Source organism: Hypanus sabinus, chromosome 19 (assembly GCF_030144855.1).
Source record: "Hypanus sabinus isolate sHypSab1 chromosome 19, sHypSab1.hap1, whole genome shotgun sequence".
NCBI classification, from domain to species: Eukaryota; Metazoa; Chordata; class Chondrichthyes; order Myliobatiformes; family Dasyatidae; genus Hypanus; species Hypanus sabinus.
Genome location: NC_082724.1, coordinates 74,192,134 through 74,212,533, shown reverse-complemented (window position 1 = coordinate 74,212,533; position 20,400 = coordinate 74,192,134). Strand labels below are relative to the sequence as shown.

At 44.4% G+C, this 20,400-nt stretch overlaps 1 protein-coding gene across 8 annotated transcripts in view; it reads right to left on the bottom strand.

Annotated features, from left to right (window-relative positions):
* plxnb1b (plexin b1b) overlaps positions 1-20,400 on the bottom strand; it is a 411,056-nt gene that overhangs the window by 106,647 nt on the left and 284,009 nt on the right. For 5 of the 8 annotated variants that reach the window (XM_059944759.1, XM_059944752.1, XM_059944755.1 and 2 more), the window contains 6 exons: positions 14,921-15,077; positions 13,590-13,698; positions 12,465-12,573; positions 8,010-8,858; positions 5,394-5,522; positions 234-359 (listed from right to left, as the gene is read on the bottom strand). In XM_059944759.1, the coding sequence (XP_059800742.1) occupies positions 234-359; positions 5,394-5,522; positions 8,010-8,858; positions 12,465-12,573; positions 13,590-13,698; positions 14,921-15,077 (1,479 nt within the window). The remainder of the gene's footprint in view (positions 1-233; positions 360-5,393; positions 5,523-8,009; positions 8,859-12,464; positions 12,574-13,589; positions 13,699-14,920; positions 15,078-20,400) is intronic. The other 3 variants (XM_059944756.1, XM_059944757.1, XM_059944758.1) reach the window with 3 other exon arrangements.

The following is a 20,400-nucleotide window of genomic DNA, read 5'->3' as shown; positions in this document are numbered from 1 at the left end:
CACCAATGCCCTGAGCTGTAATAGTGTCATTCTAAGCGTGACACAGCCATGGCACAGAACATTGTAATTCTTTTTAAATAAACAGGTTTGTTTTGTTATCAGTTGCATTATACTAGTACGTGAATTTTTTGAGGACGTTTGGCTTATATTAAACAGTGGCCATGGCAATTGGGCTGCAGCAAATTGTAAAGTCTATCACAGAGTGACAACCGCACATTGCTTTTGAATATTACCTGGTGCACCTGACAAGTAATGAAGTAGAGTGTAGGATCACTGTCAGCGCTTTCGACAAACGCCTCCACTACCACCATCCGATCCTCAATCACAAACACACATTCGTAATCCACTTCCGGGGGCTGCTGGGCAACAGAAACAGAGGTGGTTATGGTGACAGCATGCAGCCAGCTCAGAAGGCTGGGCACTCTTTTTTAAGTAAACACAAACACTAGGGAAAATTGTGCGTATAGTTTAGAGGAATCCTGTGGATTAGTGTTTACATCTAATGGCACGCTAAGGAAAAATCTTCATGTGTGTCATCCAGGACAAGCCCCCTTTCTCATTACTAACATCAAGTATAGGCACCTGAAGGTGCACATTGAAGGTTTTAGGAACAGCTTCTTCCCCTCTGCCTTCAGATTTCTGAACTGCTGACAAGCTCTACCTCACTATCCTTCTCTTGCACTACTTGCTTTATATTTTGTTGTAACGTATGGAATTTTTTTCTAAATTTCTGGTATGGTACTGTTGCCACAGATTTCACAACATTCAGTACTGTGCAAAAATCTGAATGTCCACAGTATTTGTAAGAAGGTCAATGTATATTTGACATAAAGGGGTATGATTTAGTGGCCATTATAGAAACGTGGTTACAGGGTGGAAAGGATTAGGAATTAAATACACAGGGATATCAGGTAATACAGAAGGATAGGCAGGAAGGTAAGGGAGATGAGGTTCTTAATTAAGGAAGAGATCAGGGCAATAGTGAGAGATGATGTAAGATCTAAGGAGCAGAATGTTGAATCCATCTAGTTAGAGATTAGCAGTACTAAAGAGAAAAAAAATCACTGGTGGGAGTTGTCTATTGGTCACTGACTGATAACATTACAGTGGCACAGGCAATAGACCAAGAACTATCCGAGGCATGTAAGAATGGAACAGCAGCTATCGTGGGGGATTTTAACCTACACATTGATTGGGTGAATCAAGTTAGTCGAGACGGTCTTGAGGAGGACTTCATAGAATGCATCCGTGATGGCTTTCTTGAACAGTGTTACTGACTCTACAAGGGAACGAGTTATCTTAGATCTGGTCCTGTGCAATGAGACAGGTAAAACTGGTGATCTTGTAGTTAGGGATCCTCTTGGAGAGAGTGATCACAGAATCATTAAACACACACAAAAAGTTGGTGGAACGCAGCAGGCCAGGCAGCATCTATAGGAAGAAGTAGAGTCGACTTTTCGGGCCGAGACCCTTCGTCAGGATTAACGGAAAAAAGAGATAGTAAGAGATTTGAAAGTGGGAGAGGGAGGGGGAGATCTGAACTGATAGGAGAAGACCGGAGGGGGTGGGATGAAGCTAAGAGCTGGGAAGGTGATTGGCAAAAGGGATACGGAGCTAGAGAAGGGAAAGGACCATGGGACGGGAGGCCTCGGGAGAAAGAAAGGGGGAAGATGGAGAACAGGCAAAGAGTGATTGTGAGAGAGAAAGAGAGAGAGATAAAAAATAGGGATGGGGTGAGAAGAGGAGGAGGGGCATTAATGGAAGTTAGAGAAATCAATGTTCATTCCATCAGGTTGGAGTATCATTAAGTTTCTCATACAAATAGAGGGTGGAATAGTTTCACCTAAAACTAGTGTATTATGCCTAAACAAGGGAGACTACAACAGGATGGTGGGGGGAGTTGGATAGGGTAGACGGGGAACACAGGCTGTATGGTGGAACAGTTGAGAAACAGTGGAAGACTTTCAAAGGTTTCAAAGGTACATTTAATGTCAGAGAAATGGATACAATACACATCCTGAAAATCTTTTTCTTCGCAACCATCCACGAAATCAGAGGAGTGCCCCCAAAGAATGAATGACAGTCAAATGTTAGAACCCCCAGTGCCCCCCATGCGTAAGCAGCAGCAAAGCACTGATGCCCCCTCACTAGCAAAAAAAAAGCATCGGCGCCCTCCAACAAGCACTCAACGTGCAGCAAAGCATCAATAAAGTCACAGACTTGCAGAACCCCAAAGACTACTCGTTCACCAGGTAATTCGACATTCCACAGGCTCTCTCTCCCTAACAAGGGAAAAGGAGGTGTCCCCGTTTCATAGCGAGAGGGGAGACATAACAAACAACTCCCTGATTTACGATGTTAAAAGCCTGCTGCGTGGCTTTTCCCGAGCTCGGGTCTCTGGGCACACAGCCAGCTCACTGCTTTTGCTCTTCTGTGTATTCCCACGGCACACCAGTTCCTTGTGGAGGCACCGACCTCCAAAATCTCAAAACTCTGAAGGCACATGAGTCCTTGGTATATCGAAGAGATTTCATGGTGCTCAACAAAAGTACATTTTAGTTAAAAGCAGGGACAGTAAGGGTGAGGAGAGCCAGCCATGGGTAACTAAGGAAATGAACGAAGGTATCAAACTAAAAGCTCGTGCGTACAAAGTCGCTAAGAGTAGTGGAAAACTGGAATATTGGGAAAACTTTAAAAAGCAACAAAGAACCACTATGCGAACATTAAAGAAAGATAGATTATTAAAATAAACTAGCACAAAATATAAAAATGGATAGTAAAAGTTTTTATAATTATATAAAGCAGAAGAGAGTGGCCAAAGTGACCACAGGGCCTTGGAGGAGGAGAAGGGGGATTTGATATTGGGTAATGAGGAAATGGCAGAGGCTTTGAATGACTATTTTATGTTGGTATTCATAGTAGAGGACATGTCTAACATGCCAAGGAGAGATGATACGGATGTGATGGGAGATGAGGACCTCGATACGATAGTTATCACTAAAAAGATAGTGCTGAGCAAACTTGTGGGCCTAAAGATAGACAAGTTCTGTGGTCCTGTTGCAATGCGTCCTAGGATACTGAAGGAAATTACAGAGGTTATTGAAGAGGCTTTGGTGATAATTTACCAAAATTCTCTAGACTCTGGGCAGGTTCCAGCAGATTAGAAGATGGCGAATGTCATGCCACTCTTCAAAAAAGGATGTAAGCAAAAGGCAAGTAAATATAGGCCAGATAGTTTAACATCTGTAGTTGGAAAAATGCTTGAAGCTATCGTTCAAGAAGAAATAGTGAATCATCTGGAAAGAAATGGATCCATCAGACAGATGCAGCAAAGGCAGGTCCTGCTTGACAGGCTTACTGGAGTTCTTTGAGGATATAACAAACACAGTGGATAGAGGGGAACAGATAGACGTTATTTACTTGGATTTCCAGAAGGCGTCCGATAAGGTGCCGCATAAAGACGTATCCATAAGATAAGGATGCATAGAGTTGGGGTGAATTAGCATGGATAGAGGATTGGTTAACTAATTGAAAGGAAAGCGTTGGGTGTTACTTTGGCTGGCAATCAGTGGGGAGCGGTGTGTCATAGGGGTCGCTGCTGGGCCCACAACTGTTCATGATGTCCATTAACGATCTGGAAGAGGGGACCGAGTGTAGTGTATCTAAGTTTGCTGATGATACTAAATTGAGTGGAAAAACAAACCGTGCAGAGGATACAGAGGTATATAGATAGGTTAAGTGAGTGGGCAAGGGTCCGGCATATGGAGTACAATGTTGGTAAATGCGAGGTCATCCACTTTGGAAGGAAAAATGGAATAGCAGATTATTATTCAAATGGTGAAAGACTGCAGCACGCTGCTGTGCAGAGGGACTTGGGAGAGCTTGTGCATGAAACGCAAAAGATTGGTTTGCAGGTACAACAGGTTATCAAGAAGGCAAATGGGATGTTGGCCTTCATTGCTAGAGGGATTGAATTTAAGAGTAGGGAGGTCACGCTGCAACTGTACAGGGTACTGGATAGACTTTTGCATAGTAGGGGAATTAAGGGCAATGGGGGAAAGGGCAGGGAGGTGGAGATGAGTCCATGGTCAGATCAGCCGTGATCTTATTGAATGGCGGAGCAGGCTCGACGGGCCAGATGGCCGACTCCTGCTCCTACTTTTTATGTTTTTTGGCATATGTAAAAAAAAAAGTTCTGTAAAGTGAAAGATGCTTTCAAAATTAACAAAATGAAAATAATCTCAAAGCTGTAATTGCTGCCAAGGATGCGTCTACTAAATACGGACTGGGGGGTGGGGGTGGGGGAGGACACTTATTTTGTGTTTTATATTTATTATTAATTTCAATCACTTTGTAGAGATCTGTTTTTACTTTGACATGAAAGAGCCTTTTTCTGTTGATCAGTCAAGAAAGCCAGATTAAATCCACTGTGATTCAATGTTGTAATACAGTAAAACAATAAAGTATGAAAGCTTCCGAGGTGGTGGGGGGGTGGGGTTATAGGCACTGCAAATGTTCATCTTGCTCATGGGTACAAGCTACTAAAATTAAATACAAACTTTCAAAGACTTGTGATTGTGTCTCACCAATTTATGAATGAGACAATGTTCCTCCTATATCAGAATGAATAGGAGTTTCATTTTTAACTAATTCACTTCCTTTCCATCCTAATCAATACAAAGAGCTTGCAGTGTGTTATAAAACAGCCTTTTGTTTCTCCTTATTCTTGTCAGATTCGAATTGAAGCTCCTTAGAAGTTCTGTTCTTAACTCATGCACTGCCTAGATCAGGGGCTCCTAACTTCGGGTCAACAGACCCCCCCAGTTAATGATAGTGTTCCATGGGATGAAGGTTGGGAAGCCCTCGCCTCGACGCAGCAAAGTAGTTAACCCCAAAAGGGGCCTGAAATAAAAGGGGAAGAAACCTCCTATCATCATCCATAAAAGCCCTCAGTCGATTGTGGACAGGGCTGAGCACCAGGGACAACGTCTAAGCCACTGCAAACAGGATAATTTCTTTAGCTCCCCTATACCCAGGAGCCTGGGTCATTGAGGGGAGGATCTCATTAAAACCTATCGGATATTGAAATATTGACGGTGCCTAGCTGGAATTGATGTGGAGAGGGTCTTTCCTATAGTGGGGGAATCTGGAACCAGAGGGCATAGCCTCAGAGTACAAGGATGTCCCTTTAGAACAGAGATGAGGAGGAATTTCTTCAGTAGAGGGTGGTGATTCTGTAGCATTCATTGCCACTGCCTAGTCATTGTTTGTATTTAAAGTGGAGTTTGATAGGTTCTTGTTATGAAGCGACGTGCTGGGACTTTGTCCTAAGTTGCCTGCAACTGAACAAGGTTGAAACAATGCCAAAATATTGCAATAAAAATAAAACTGACCTGGAAGTAATGAAGATTTTGGCCCATCAGGGTAATCTTTCGTTCCACATTGACTGGCAGAAGAGGGGAACCTTGCACATCATCTATGCAGGGGCAGGCTAGGGGTCCCCTATTCATCCCTTCATCACTCTGCACAAAGATCACACACACAACCTCATTATGCAAAAGCAAACTACAGAAAACCCAAATAAATCTGCACCACTTGCTCCATCTGCCTCATTTCCCCCCAAAGAGTAATTTCCACATTGCATGAAAGATTTCCTCGTGCACTAATAAATCAATTGTTCCTCCAAAACGATATTTCTATTCAATGCTGTTATCAGACACCAATTCTGAAGGAGTAAACATTAAAGGGTGGTCAGTATTATGTTCAATGCAGCAATTAATGACTGTAATTTGGGAGCAAATTTGATAATATTCTGGAAATTCTTTGTTGGGTTACACTAAAGATTATTTTGTGTATGTGGATAAATTGTTTAATGTACTTCAAATCAACTGGTATTAAAACAGGAAAAAAGCTGCTGCAGAAACTCCGAGGGTCAGGAGCATCTGTGAGGGGGAACAAATTGTCAAGATGTTGTATCGAAGCCCTGTATCTGTCCTGATGCAGACTTTGAGCTCAAATGACAGCTTCTTTCGTGCCCATAAATGCTGTTCCACCTGCAAAGTTTCTCCAGCAGATTGTGTGTTGCCCCACACTTCAGTATCTGCAGTATCTTTCATTTCCCAGTCATAGAACACTTTAGCACAGAAATATCTAGTGTGCTTAACCATTATTCTGTCTCACCGCAACCTGCACCTGGACTACAGCCCTCCATGTCCCTCTCATCTGCATACTTATCCAAACTTCTCTTAAATGGAAACATAGAAAACCGACAGCACAATACAGGCCCTTTGGCTCACAAAGTTGTGCCGAACATGTCCTTACCTGAGAAATTACCTACGGTTACCCATAGCACTATATTTTTCTGAGCTCTGTATACCTGTCCAGGAGTCTCTTAAAAGACCCTATTGTATCTGCCTCCACCACTGTCACTGGCAGCCCATTCCATGCACTCACCACTCTTCGTGTAAAAAAAAACTTACCCCTGATATCTACTCTGTAACTACTTCCAAACACCTTAAAACTGTGCCCTCTCGTGTTAGCCATTTCAGCCCTGGGAAAAAGCCTCTGACTATCCACACGATCAATGCCTCTCATCATCTTATACACCTCTATCAGTTCACCTCTCATCCTGCATCGCTCTACGGAAAAAAGGCCAAGTTCACTCAACCATGCTCCCCAGTCCAAGACACATCCTTGTAAATCTCCTCTGCAACCTTTCTCAGGTTTCCACATCCAAATGTTGAAATCAATTCCGCACCCACTTCTGCTGGTAGCTTGTTCCACATTCTCACACCTTCTGACTAAATGTTTCTTTTAAACATTTCACCTTTCACCTTTAACCCATGATTTCTAGTTCTAGTCTCACCCAACATCAGTGGAAAAACCTACCTGGACCCCTCATCATTCTGTATATCAAATCGTCCCTCATTCTCCTATGCTTCAGAGAATAAACTCCTAACCTACACAATCTTTCCCTGTAACACAGTTCCTCAATTCCCAGCAATACCCTTGTAAATTTTTGTTAAAAGTAAGTTTCCGTGATCCAAAAGGTGGGGATGTCCACTGACATGCTGGGGCTTGTAGTCACCTGCTGGGTAACCAGGGTGGGCAGTAACGCAGACACAGCCGTGGTCTTGGACTGGGCGCGGTGAGCAGTAATGCGGACAGGGCCGTGGTCTTGGACTGGGCGCGGTGGGCAGTAACGCGGACAGGGCCGCGGCCTTGGACTGGGCGCGGTGGGCAGTAACGCGGACAGGGCCGCGGCCTTGGACTGCGCGCGGTGGGCAGTAACGCGGACAGGGCCGCGGCCTTGGACTGGGCGCGGTGGGCAGTAACGCGGACACGGCCGCGGCCTTGGACTGGGCGCGGTGGGCAGTAACGCGGACAGGGCCGCGGCCTTGGACTGGGCGCGGTGGGCAGTAACGCGGACACGGCCGCGGCCTTGGACTGGGCGCGGTGGGCAGTAACGCGGACACGGCCGCGGCCTTGGACTGGGCGCGGTGGGCAGTAACGCGGACACGGCCGCGGCCTTGGACTGGGCGCGGTGGGCAGTAACGCGGACACGGCCGCGGCCTTGGACTGGGCGCGGTGGGCAGTAACGCGGACACGGCCGCGGCCTTGGACTGGGTGCGGTGGGCAGTAATGCAGACACGGCCATGGTCTTGGACTGGGCGTGGTGGGCAGTAAAGTGGACATGGCTGTGGTCTTGGGCTGGTTGTGCACAGGTGCCACAGTGATTTGAATTGTGATATCAGCTGCAAGCATCAGACCAAGCTGTTTTATTACACATTTATTAAGAAGTTTCTCAGCTAAAATTTTCTGTACTTTAACCTGGTTGTTCAGGTTATCACAATGTCCTAGTTGCAATATTATTACTCAGAAAAAAAATTATTCTGAACAGAATTTTAACTATCCTAATGCTCTGATCTGGCACATAATCTATTGCAGACACGGCTAACTTTCTGAGAGTCAAGTTCAAGGGTGGCCACTGTAAAACGAGCTGGACTTACCTGTCTGAAGGAGGATGGAGAGCCAGGGTCAAAGTGGTAGTCAACCTCAGAGTCGAGCAGGTGGAGAAAAGCAGGAGAAGGATTCTCAACATCTCCGTCACCCGACAGGAGAACAGCAGCAGCTGAAAACACTGCAGTGTCGTTCTCAACCTGCACAGGGTCTACCCAAACATCTGGCTCCCTCCAATCTCCTGCGTCCTTTGTCGGCCAATCAGAGAGGGTGGGCAGCACCCAGGAGGTGGGGTTATCAGGCCTGGGGTCGGTTGGCACCGCAAATCGAGTGGAAGGGGGCTCTGTGGGATCCTCAGGAGGAGTGGTCGTGACAGAAGGGACACCATCCACATCCGTAGCATTCGAGGAAGAGGCTAAAGTGGTTGCCATGGAAGTGTCCGTGGTCCAAGAAGTAGGAACGTCCACCACCGTGCTGGGGCTTGTAGACACCTGCTCCGTAACCATGGTGGGTGGTCCTGTAGATGCATCTGGGGTTTCAGACAGGTTGCCCACATGTGCCACAGTAGTTTCAGCAATGGTCGCTGCCACAGAGGGACCAGCGGTGGTTGACAGCATGGTTACGGTGCTTGTGAAGGCTGTGGTGGTGGCAGCCACAGCTGGAGCTGATGTTGTGGGCACAGTGGTCACCAGGTCAGTTGGCATGGCTGCTTGGGAGGTAGGTGATGCCACTGTGGCATCCACAGTCACTGGCACCGTGGTCGATGGGGTGGCAGGAATAGTCGTAGCCCTTGTTGTGGGGGCAGCAGTGGTGAGGTGGGGAGTGGCTGGGACTACTGTGGCATTGACATGGAGCGGTTTGGTCGAAAGACTTGGAGGAGCCACGTAGGATAGAACGACCTGTCAGGGAACGATCACCATTGAAACCAATCAGCACAGACAGAAAGGGCGGAAAAGGATTGGAGGGAGACACACAAAGGGAAGAGGGATAGCGAGAGATTGAAAATAACTCATTATTTGTGATTGTAGAATCAAAAGTATATGCAAAATAAAAATCACACTGAATGACTGTAGTGAAGCTGCATTAAGCAGCCCCTTATTGAAGGAGCTCCGGGCATACCAAAGAATTTTTGAACTGGAGTAATCTCTAAATTGATAAACATCCTCCAGCAACTTTATATTAATTTAAAAAGACATAATTGAAAAAAGTATGACAAAGCTGCTGTAGTTTTGAAGAGGATTCTTCACCTTTTTTAAACAAAAAAAGCAATGCTAACATGCCAGTGATATTAAACCTGACTCTGAGATTGATCGTGTAGCATTGCTTCTCTTCCAAAGGATTTCTGAAAACAAAGCTCATTTAAATGATCACCATTTGGAGAGGTTGTGGTGGATTGGTTTATCCCGTACAGCTCCTTTAATAGAAGGGAAAGCTCACAAACTGAAGATCAGACACATTCAAGACTACAGGTGTTCACCCAAGAAAGTGAGGCTGTGAATTTTTGGATACAGCTTTGCAGAAGAGAATTCACCAGGAAGTGACAAAGTGCATTCTTTACACCAAGCTGCTACAAGAAAATCTTACACTGACCGGCAAAATGCATCAAATTTAACAACTCCTTTGTTAACAGTGTCAAAAGAAATATGTCTTACATCTAGTTGACATGTTGTCAGTTCCTTCCATCCTTTATTCTCTCCTCTTTACTTTAGTTCCCTTTGCTACATCGTTCTTTAAGAAGTGATCGCTCTTTTTTTAAACTTAGTCTGTTTCCTCGTTCCTAACTATCAACTGAAGGATAAGTTAACATCTATTTAATATACAATATCACTCCTTTGCTTTATGCTCTTTTAAAAAGGACAATCGTTAAGATTAGAGCTCAAGTTCCACCAGGACAGCTGAAAGATTTAGATTAATTATGTAAATCTGGAATCAAAAGCTGGCATCCATTCATTGTGACAAGGTAATTACTGGATCATCGTTAAATTTCTCTCGGTAGCAAACCAAGACTTCCTTACCTGTTCTGGTTGCCATGAGCCTGACATGGAAATATTCTGTCAAACTGCCCAGCCAGTCAATTCAAAACAGTTAAGAGATGGGAAATGTCGCGGCTCGGAACCATCACATAAATAACTAATTTCAGAAATAACTGTGGACACTGTACATTGGATCTAAGTAATATATCATTCTATAATCAATTCATAAACCAAAGAAAATAAAAGTAGAGTGGAGAAGTGGACACCATCTATAGTTCTCGCTGCCTCACTAGAGTGGTCAACATAATCCCCACCACGCCACACACAACAAAAATATCAGGTAGAAGATACAAAAGCATGTACTACCGGGCTCAAGGACAGCTTCTATCCCAGCGTTATCAGATATTAAATTGCTCCCTATTACAATGAGATAGGCTCGACCACACAGTGGGATCTCACAACTTGCCTACCTGCACACGCACTTTCTCTGTAACTGTAACATTTTATTCTGCATTGTTGTTGTTATCCCTTGCATTACCTCACTGCACTGTTGCAATGAAATTATCCGAGTTTCATGCAAAACAAAATTTTTCACTGTACCTCAATACACACTACCATAATAAACTACTTCACCAATTAAAACAACAACACACAGACAACACACAAAATGCTGGTGGAACACAGCAGGCCAGGCAGCATCTATAAGGAGAAGCACTGTCGATGCCTCGGGCCGAGACCCTTCTCCCTATAGATGCTGCCTGGCCTGCTGTGTTCCACCAGCATTTTGTGTGTGTTGTTTGAATTTCCAGCATCTGCAGATTTCCTCATGTTTGCCCTTTAAACACACAGACAGCAAACTTTTAAATATAGTTCTTATTTGTTGACTATTCAACATATTTTGAGAAGCTTGATCTCCCACACTGACCAATCATTCCGGATTAGACTTCCTCAATCAAGCTGTGCAATTGGAGTACCCAGGATGCAATTGGTAATATGACCCAGGAGAAACATATATGATCAAACTGTGGAATTCTAAGTTCTGGAGTGCAGTCTTGCTTATCAGTGAGTTCCTACCTCAGGGTAACCTCCCACTCATCTGTGACTAAGCAGTTATGCAAACCAAATTCTGATCTCTAAAGCACTTAAAGTATAAAACGCAGGAAGAAGAGTGGACTGCTCAATCCACCATGTGATTAGTTCCTGCCCAGGATGAGGAGTTACCAACGTGAACCACCACAACACAAGCACTGGTGGATCAGACACTGAACAATCGAGCAGAATTCACCAGGAATTATTCTACCAATCCGTTTGACACAAGCTGATTTATTTACTTCACTTAGTAATTTCGCTTCCTCCTCTACCACTCAACCTTCGTATGCCCGACCAGGCCAAGTAACACTGTGATGGAGCAACAAACAGCCATCCAGAGGAACTCAGTGGGTCAAGCAGCATCTTTGGGTGGGTGGGTGTCTGGGTAGAAGGAGGTAGAACTGAAACCCTGCATCAGAACTGTTTCTGCCTGCTCTTGGCCCAAAACAAAACTCCTCATACCTTGACTATATCCCGTAGCCGCCACCACCCCCCCCCCCCGACCACAGACCAGTCCCTTCCCACCAACATCTAAGACACCTTGTGACAACTTCCAAATCCCTGGCCCCCGCCATCTCATCTTCGCCATGTATATGCTCAGTCTTTGCTCACTACTCCGCTGACATTCTGATAAATCTCTGCTCTCCCTTTCCAAGCGAAGCCCATCCATTTTAAGAGGCAACCATCACCGTTCAGTTCAGAAAATCTCCTTGCCCTCACAAATTCTCACTGTTCCACTCTTCAAATGCACAGATGGAAGATTCCGGAGTGAATTAGCTCCCTCCTGCAACCATGCAGATGTGGTCTTCAAGGCTGCCTGACCATCTCAGATGAGATTAACCTTGCCCTTAAACAGCCATTACATGGTTTGCCGAAGAAGTCGTTCAACACTGAGTCAGCTGATTGGCAGGTTCCTCACCCTCCTGAAAAGGTATTAGGGGGTGAGAAGGTGAAGATGTGGGGAAAGGCCAGGGACTACTGACATGGGCAGTCATTGGTGTAAGTCAGGATCTATCATTAAGGACCGTCACTGTCTGGGACATGCCCCCTTCTCACTACTACCATAAGGGAGAAGGTACATAAGTCTAAAGACACACACTCAATGTTTTAGAAACAGCTTTTTCCCCTCTGCCATCAGATTTCTGAATGGTCCATGAACTCAGGAACACTACCTCACTACCCCTCTTTTGTAATATTAACTTAATAGTAACATTTTACATTGCACTGTTCTGTTGGCACAAAACAACAAATTTCTAAACCAGACTGATAAGAAACATGATTCTGAGTAAGGTTGAGGTGACAGGTGGAACCTGGGATTATCCTAATCTGAATTAATTGAGAGAAACCCTCCAAGAGGCATTTGTGTCCAGCTCTCCTTCCAAAACTCACTCCACTAAGCCGATCTCTAAAACAGGAGAATGTCCATCCAACCTTGGCACTTACATTCTCATTAAAAATGATCACCGCATGCTCACAGGTGGTGTTGTGGGTACAATAGTGCTGAAGAACACACCAGTTACAGCCCCATCGACTACGCACACAGCCTCGACATCTGCAGATGAGAAGCACAAGTTAGAAACAATGGACCTTGACACAGAGATGTAAGAAGCTGAAAGAATTACAAGTGTTAAAAGGCTGATAAAATTGTATACAGTAACATCAGAATCGAAGTCTGCCATGAGTGATCCTAGCCCAGCTGCAAGAGGAGGAGGTGTGAGCACGAGGCTAGAAACCCCAGCCTGTAAAAACTCAGAGCTATCAAAATGCCAAATGAAGTTCCAAAGACCTCATCCCTGGGAGAAGAAGAATCTTCACCTAGAAGTCACGTGGTGAAAGCAGAAGACACAGAGTCGATCAACCTTCTACAGGCCCAGGACAGAGGACCCTAGAGAGCTATGCTAACAGCCTGTGCCCAGTAGGAGTGATAGGATAAGAAGAAGAACATCAGATAATGTGGTCTTCATAACTGCTCATTGTGCCTCACCCCTTGTCCCCATTTTAACAGAGATATATAGACACATTCAAGGATTGAGTATCCACTGTCTGTGGGGTCAAGAACACTAAAGGCTTACAACCTGCTGTCTCAAAGTTCTAGTTGTTCTGCTTCTATCTTGATCTCTGGTGCTGACCATGTGGAGTTTGCACATTTTTCCTCTAACCAGACTCCGTTCTCTTTCCACAGATGCTGCCTGATCTGTGGAATGCTTCCGGCCTTTATGGCTCTATCTTTAGATTTCCAGCATGGGCAGTCTACTTGCTCTTCATTAACTAATATTGAATTTGCTCTCACACACAAAATGCTGGTGGAACGCAGCAGGCCAGGCAGCATCTATAGGGAGAAGCGCTGTCGACGTTTCAGGCTGAGACCTTTCGTCAGGACTAACTGAAAGTAAGACAATAAGAGATTTTAAAGTAAAAGATTTTAGAGCTTCTCCCTATAGATGCTGCCTGTCCTGCTGCGTTCCACAAGCATTTTGTGTGTGTTGCTTGAATTTTCAGCATCTGCAGATTTCCTCGTGTTTGCCTTGAATTTGCTCTCCTCTGTTTAAAAGGATTCCACATACTTACGGAGAATTCCTGGAGATCTCCTGCACTGCACCACAGTCATAGAATGTGAATTCTGCTGTTGTCAGCGAGATGTTGAAGAACATGATTTGCAAATTGACTGTCACGTGATCTGGAGAGGAAATCAGAAGTTGAAGTTTAGAGCTGTTCTCCCACTGGGCACATTCACTGGAAACCAGGACAAGAAACTCCACAAATCCCACCCAAGGGCAGCCAGAACTATGGATACAAGCTTGGCTTCTGGTAGTAGAGACCACATCCAACCATTTGCCTAGTCATATCATTTTCTGACACCAGCTGTGGTTCATTTCTAACACCCATGTGTTTAAGTCTAACCAAGAGTCTGAGTACAATACCTGCATCAATATTTGAATGCAAGAGAGCTCCATGCTATAGGTAACATTGCCTTTCCAATGGGATGTTTATCCATTCTCCCAAATAAAGAGCATTATTCTGAGGGACAGCAGGTAAGAATTTATCTTAACCAATACCACTATCGATACCCCAGTAGCATAGAGGTTACTGTCGCTGTTACAGCTCTGGGTGTCAAAGTTCGAAGTTCAGTTCCAATCTCATCCGTAAGGAGTCTGTACATCCTCGCCATAGAATGCTTGGGTTCTCTCCAGATGCCCCGGTTTCCTCCCACGTTCCAAAGACAGTTAGTGGGTAAGTTGTTTGTTATGCTGTAATTAGGCTAGGGTTGAATGAGAGGTGGCTGGGCACTGTGACTCGAGGGGGCTTTATATCTAAAGCAGATGAGTTAATCAGAATTCCAATGCAGTTTCTGAAAGCTTGGCCGCATTTCTTCTTCTTCAGAGATCACACTTAACAGAAACCTCATTGGTCACACAGTACAGGGGATATCTAGAATTCACAAGATGGTGGTATTTCCTCCTATTGTTGATCCATCAGACCTGGATTTTGACATAGAGATGGAGATCTAGTTGAATTCTATCTTTCTGTATCCTTAAGATTGGGTCACTTTCTGGAACTACTCATGAAATATTAATGTCCATGGATCTGTGTCTACTGGATACCGTTTCTAGCCCCATTGTGAAAACAAGTTGCTTACTGCAGAGAGCCAAAGTTTATCCACTTTAACTACTAACCTTGCACTTATCAAAACAGATGCCTATAAGTTCCTTCAAAATCTCACGTGCTATTAAACCACAACCCTTATGACATACAACAATGCATATCATTCCTACTTGAGGAACTTCTCATGAATATATAAACCTGGAATTTTTTTAACATCTCAGCAGATTAACATGGAAAAATGCTGAGATTAGCCTTCTGGACTGTATTCCCTAAATCCATGAATTCCAAGTACCTACCTGCTCCTGCTTTTGTTGGTGGAAGATTCTGGGGCTTTGGGGACCAGCAAACGACACCATTCTCAGTAATGGTGGCCGGGCTGGAATAATCCTCAAACTGACAGGTGTAGAACTCGTCCTCAGCAAGAAGGGGTAAGCCAGCAACACTTACAAAGACCTGGAAACAGGACAGAAGAAGGTCAACTTGGAGGTTTATAAGACAGCCTTTGTTGTCCATCGATTTTGACAACAATGAGGAACCTGTGCAGGACAACTTTTGAAGTGGGAAAGCCGTTGCACTGGGGCAGTTCCAGTCTCTCGACCTCAGAAACCCTACTCCAGTACTACGAATGGTCATCACAACCGGAGAGCTCCTTGCTTGCCAAGGATTGCCACGATGTCTTCTGTGCCTCACCATGCCCTTGGCTCTCCATGAAGCACTGCAGACCTGCCTTCCTGGTCATTGGATCTCACTAGTGATTTCATCCACCAAGTCCACTGGAACCGACTTCACCTGCTGGGATAGGCACCAACTACATTTGTAGTGTGTGGTAATACATGTAGGGTGCAGGGGTTTTCCTGAATGATATTGGAAACTGGATAAATTGGGAACTGATTTTAGAGGAGAAACAAAATTAACATATCATATCCACTGCATCTGTGATACATGACCTGCTCTATTTGTAAAATGATTTAAATTCTAGCCTTTAAATTCTGTACAATTGGAACTTTTTTACAAGTTACTGTAATAGGGAAGAAAAATTGGTTTAACACAATTTGTTTCCAAACAGAAAACATTCATATCAAAAAGAAAACAATAGAGAAATCTTGCAATTCAAGAAATCAAAATAATATTTAAAACAACACGTCATTGGAGCAGATGAGGCCATTCAGCCCATCGAGACTGCTCCACTGTTCCTTCATGGCTGATTACTTTTCCTTCTCCTGTCTTCTCCCCATAACCTTTGATATGCTAAATTATCAAGAACCTATCAGTTTCCACTTTAAATCTACCCAATGACTTGGGCTCCACAGCTGTCTGTGGCAATGAATTCCACAGATTCACCACACTCTGACTAAAGAAATTTCTCATCTCTGTTCTAAAGGGATGTTTGTAAGGTATGGATCTATTCCTTTTAGAGTCAGGACTGCTCCCCCGCCCCCACCCCCGTCTGTGAATACATTGCTGTCTGCACATGGATATTGTTCTCTCTCTACAATGTGAATACACCAATTAAAGCCACCTTCTGCATGCGTTATTATTTAATTGATATGCAGTTGTGCAGACACAGCAAATTAGTGACAAGTACAAACCTGAATGTCACCAACTGCACTGACAGGTAGGGGATGAAACAGCAAGAGTTAAACAGCACGGGAAAGCCGTCACAAATGAACGTGTAACAGTGAAAGGGGTGCTGAATTTAAAGTGAAAATAACATGGCAATGTCTTCGGTTGGGATGTTGATAAATTCAATATTGTTAATGAAGGTTGGGAGTCATATAATGAGAGAGTTAAACTGTATTCTAGCCAAACAACGTGGAGGAGCAAAAGAAAGCTCCTAAAATTGTCAGCTTAACGGGCCTGAGAATATACAATCTCTTATGCAACTTCATTGGCTGATCGGCAGAAACAGAGAGTGGGGATAAAGGGATCCTATTCTGGCTGGGTGCCGGTTACCAGTGGAGTTCCACAGGAGTTGGTGTTGGGACCGCTGCTTTTTACGATGTACATCAATGATTTGGACTATGGTAATAATGGATTTGTGGCTGAATTTGTTGATGATACAAAGATAGGTGGAGGGGTGGGTAGTGTTGAGGAAAAAAAACAGCCTGCAAAGAGACTAAGAAAGTTTAGTTGAATGGGCAAAGAAGTGGCAAAGGAAATATAATGTTAGAAAGTGTATGGTCATGCACTTTGCTGGAAGAAATAAATGGGCAGACCATTATTTAGATTACCTAGATCTAGTATTAGGTAATGAATTGGATCAGGTCACAGATCTGTCAGTGGGAGAGCATCTGGGGGACAGTGACCACTGCTCCCTGACCTTTAGCATTATCATGGAAAAGGATAGAATCAGAAAGGACAGGAAAATTTTTAATTGGGGAAGGACAAATTATGAGGCTATAAGGCTAGAACTTGCGGGTGTGAATTGGGATGATATTTTTGCAGGGAAATGTACTATGGACATGTGGTCGTTGTTTAAGGATCTCTTGCAGGATGTTAGGGATAAATTTGTCCTGGTGAGGAAGATAAAGAATGGTAGGGTGAAGGAACCATGGGTGACAAGTGAGGTGGAAAATCTAGTCAGATGGAAGAAGGCAGCATACATGAGGTTTAGGAAGCAAGGATCAGATGGGTCTATTGAGGAATATAGGGTAGCAAGAAAGAAGCATAAGAAGGGGCTGAGAAGAGCAAGAAGGGGGCATGAGAAGCCCTTGGCGAGTAGGGTAAAGGAAAACCCCAAGGCAGTCTTCAATTATATGAAGAACAAAAGGATGACAGGAGTGAAGGTAGGACCGATTAGAGATAAAAGTGGGAAGATGTGCCTGGAGGCTGTGGAAGTGAGCGAGGTCCTCAATGATTACTTCTCTTCGGTATTCACCACTGAGAGGGAACTTGATGTCGGTGAGGACAATATGAGTGAGGTTGATGTTCTGGAGTATGTTAATATTAAGGGAGAGGAGGCATTGGAGTTGTTAAAATACATTAAGACGGATAAGTCCCTGGGTCCTGAAGAGATATTTTTCAGGCTGCTCCACGAGACAAGGGAAGAGATTGCTGAGCCTCTGGCTGGGATCTTTATGTCCTCATTGTCCACGGGAATGGTACCGGAGGATTGGAGGGAGGCGGATGTTGTCCTCTTGTTCAAAAAAGGTAGTAGGGATAGTCCAGGTAATTATAGACCAGTGAGCCTTACATCATGGTGGGAAAGCTGTTGAAAAAGATTCTTAGAGATAGGATCTATGGGGATTTAGAGAATCATGGTCTGATCAGGGACAGTCAGCAAGGCTTTGTGAAAGGCAGATCGTGTCTAACAAGCCTGATAGAGTTCTTTGAGGAGATGACCAGGCATATAGATGAGGGTAGTGCAGTGGATGTGTTCTACATGGATTTTAGTAAGGCATTTGACAAGGTTCCACATGGTAGGCTTATTCAGAAAGTCAGAAGGCATGGGATCCAGGGAAGTTTGGCAAGGTGGATTCAAAATTGGCTTGTCTGCAAAAGGCAGAGGGTCGTGGTGGAGTGAGTACATTCAGATTGGAGGGTTGTGACGAGTGGTGTCCCACAAGGATCTGTTCTGGGACCTCTACTTTTTGTGATTTTTATTAATGACCTGGATGTTGGGGTAGAAGGGTGGGTTGGCAAGTTTGCAGACGACACAAAGGTTGGTGGTGTTGTGGATAGTGTAGAGGATTGTCGAAGATTGCAGAGAGACATTGATAGGATGCAGAAGTGGGCTGAGAAGTGGCAGATAGAGTTCAACTCAGAGAAGTGTGAGGTGGTACACTTTGGAAGGACAAACTGCAAGGCAGAGTATAAAGTAAATGGCAGGATACTTGGTAGTGCGGAGGAGCAGAGGGATCTGGGGGTACATGTCCACAGATCCCTGAAAGTTGCCTCACAGGTAGATAGGGTAGTTAAGAAAGCTTATGGTGTTAGCTTTCATAAGTCGAGGGACAGAGTTTAAGAGGCACGATGTAATGATGCAGCTCTGTAAAACTCTGGTTAGGTCACACTTGGAGTACTGTGTCCAGTTCTGGTCGCCTCATTATAGGAAGGATGTGGAAGCATTGGAAAGGGTACAGAGGAGATTTACCAGGATGCTGCCAGGTTTAGAGAGTATGGATTATGATCAGAGATTATGGGAGCTAGGGCTTTACTCTTTGGAGAGAAGGAGGATGAGAGGAGACATGACAGAGGTGTACAAGATATTAAGAGGAATAGGCAGAGTGGACAGCCAGTGCCTCTTCCCCAGGGTACCACTGCTCAGTACGAGAGGACATGGCTTTAAGGTAAGGGGTGGGAAGTTCAAGGGGGATACTAGAGGAAGGTTTTTCACTCAGAGAGTGGTTGGTGCGTGGAATGCGCTGCCTGAGTCAGTGGTGGAGGCAGATACACTAGTGAAGTTTAAGAGACTACTTGACAGGTATATGGAGGAATTTAAGGTGGGGGGTTATATGGGAGGCAGGGTTTGAAGGTTGGCACAACATTGTGGGCCGAAGGGCCTGTAATGTGCTGTACTATTCCATGTTCTATTACTTAGATGGGGAGAGAATTCAGAATGCAAGAGATACAATGAGACTTGGGGATTTTTGTGCAGTATATCTTAAAGGTTAACCTCCAGGTTCAGTCGGTGGTGAAGAAGGCAAATGCAATGTTGGCATTCATTTCTAGAGGTGCAGTATATAAGAGCAGGGATGTGATGTTAAGGCTCTATAAGGCACTTGTGAGACCACACCTGGCGTAATGTGTGCAGTTGGGCTCCTTATATTAGAAAGGATATGTTGACATTGGAGAGGATTCAGAGAAGATTCACGAGAATGATTCCAGGAATGAAAGGCAGCTCTTGTGTTGTATTCCCTGGAATTCAGGAGAATGAAGGGATCTCATAGAAACATTCCAGATGTTAAAAGGCCAGAACAAATTAGATATGGCAAAATTATTTCCCATGGTACAGGAGACCAGGACAAGAGGGCACGACTTCAAGATTGAAGGATGTCTTTTTAGTATACAGATGTGGAGAAATTACTTTAGTCAGGGTGTGGTGAATCTGTTGTCTTTGTTGGCATGAGCGGCTGTGGAGGCCAAGTCATTGGATGAATTTAAGGCAGAGATAGATAGGTTCTTGATTAGCCAGGGCATCAAAGGGTATGGGGAGAAGGCAGGGGAGTGGGGATGACTGGAAGAATTGGGTCAGCCCATGATTGACTGGCAGAACAGACTTAATGGGCAGAATGGCCTACTTCTGCTCCTAAATCTTATGGTCTTAACTTAGTAATCCCTGAAAAGCCAGCAAACAAGATGTTTGACAAAATTGTTACAATTTTACAAAGTCATGTGAGCCCTAAGCTGTTGGTATTAGCTGAGAGATTTAGATTTTACAAAAGGAACCAGTCGAAAGACGAAAGCCTTCCTGAATGCATTGCGGAACTGCACAGCTTTTCCCAGTACAGTGACATTACAAATAGACTTTCTGATGCATTAAGGGACAGGCTTGTAGAACAGGCTATTGCAATATTGTTAGACACTGCAGCAAAGGATGCAGCAGAACTACAGAAAAAGTTGGAATGTGAAATGAACAAAATTTTCCCTGAATGGTGCAAAAAGCCAAAAATGTTATCAATGTGGCCAATCCCCCCATGATGCAAGTGTTCGTTGGTTCAAAAAAGTCTGCAGGAAGTGTTACAAGCAAGGTCATGTGGACAGTGTGCAAGGCAGACAAAAATCACAACCAAATGAGAAGTCTCAGACACAAAGCTAAGCAAACCCATAAAACAGA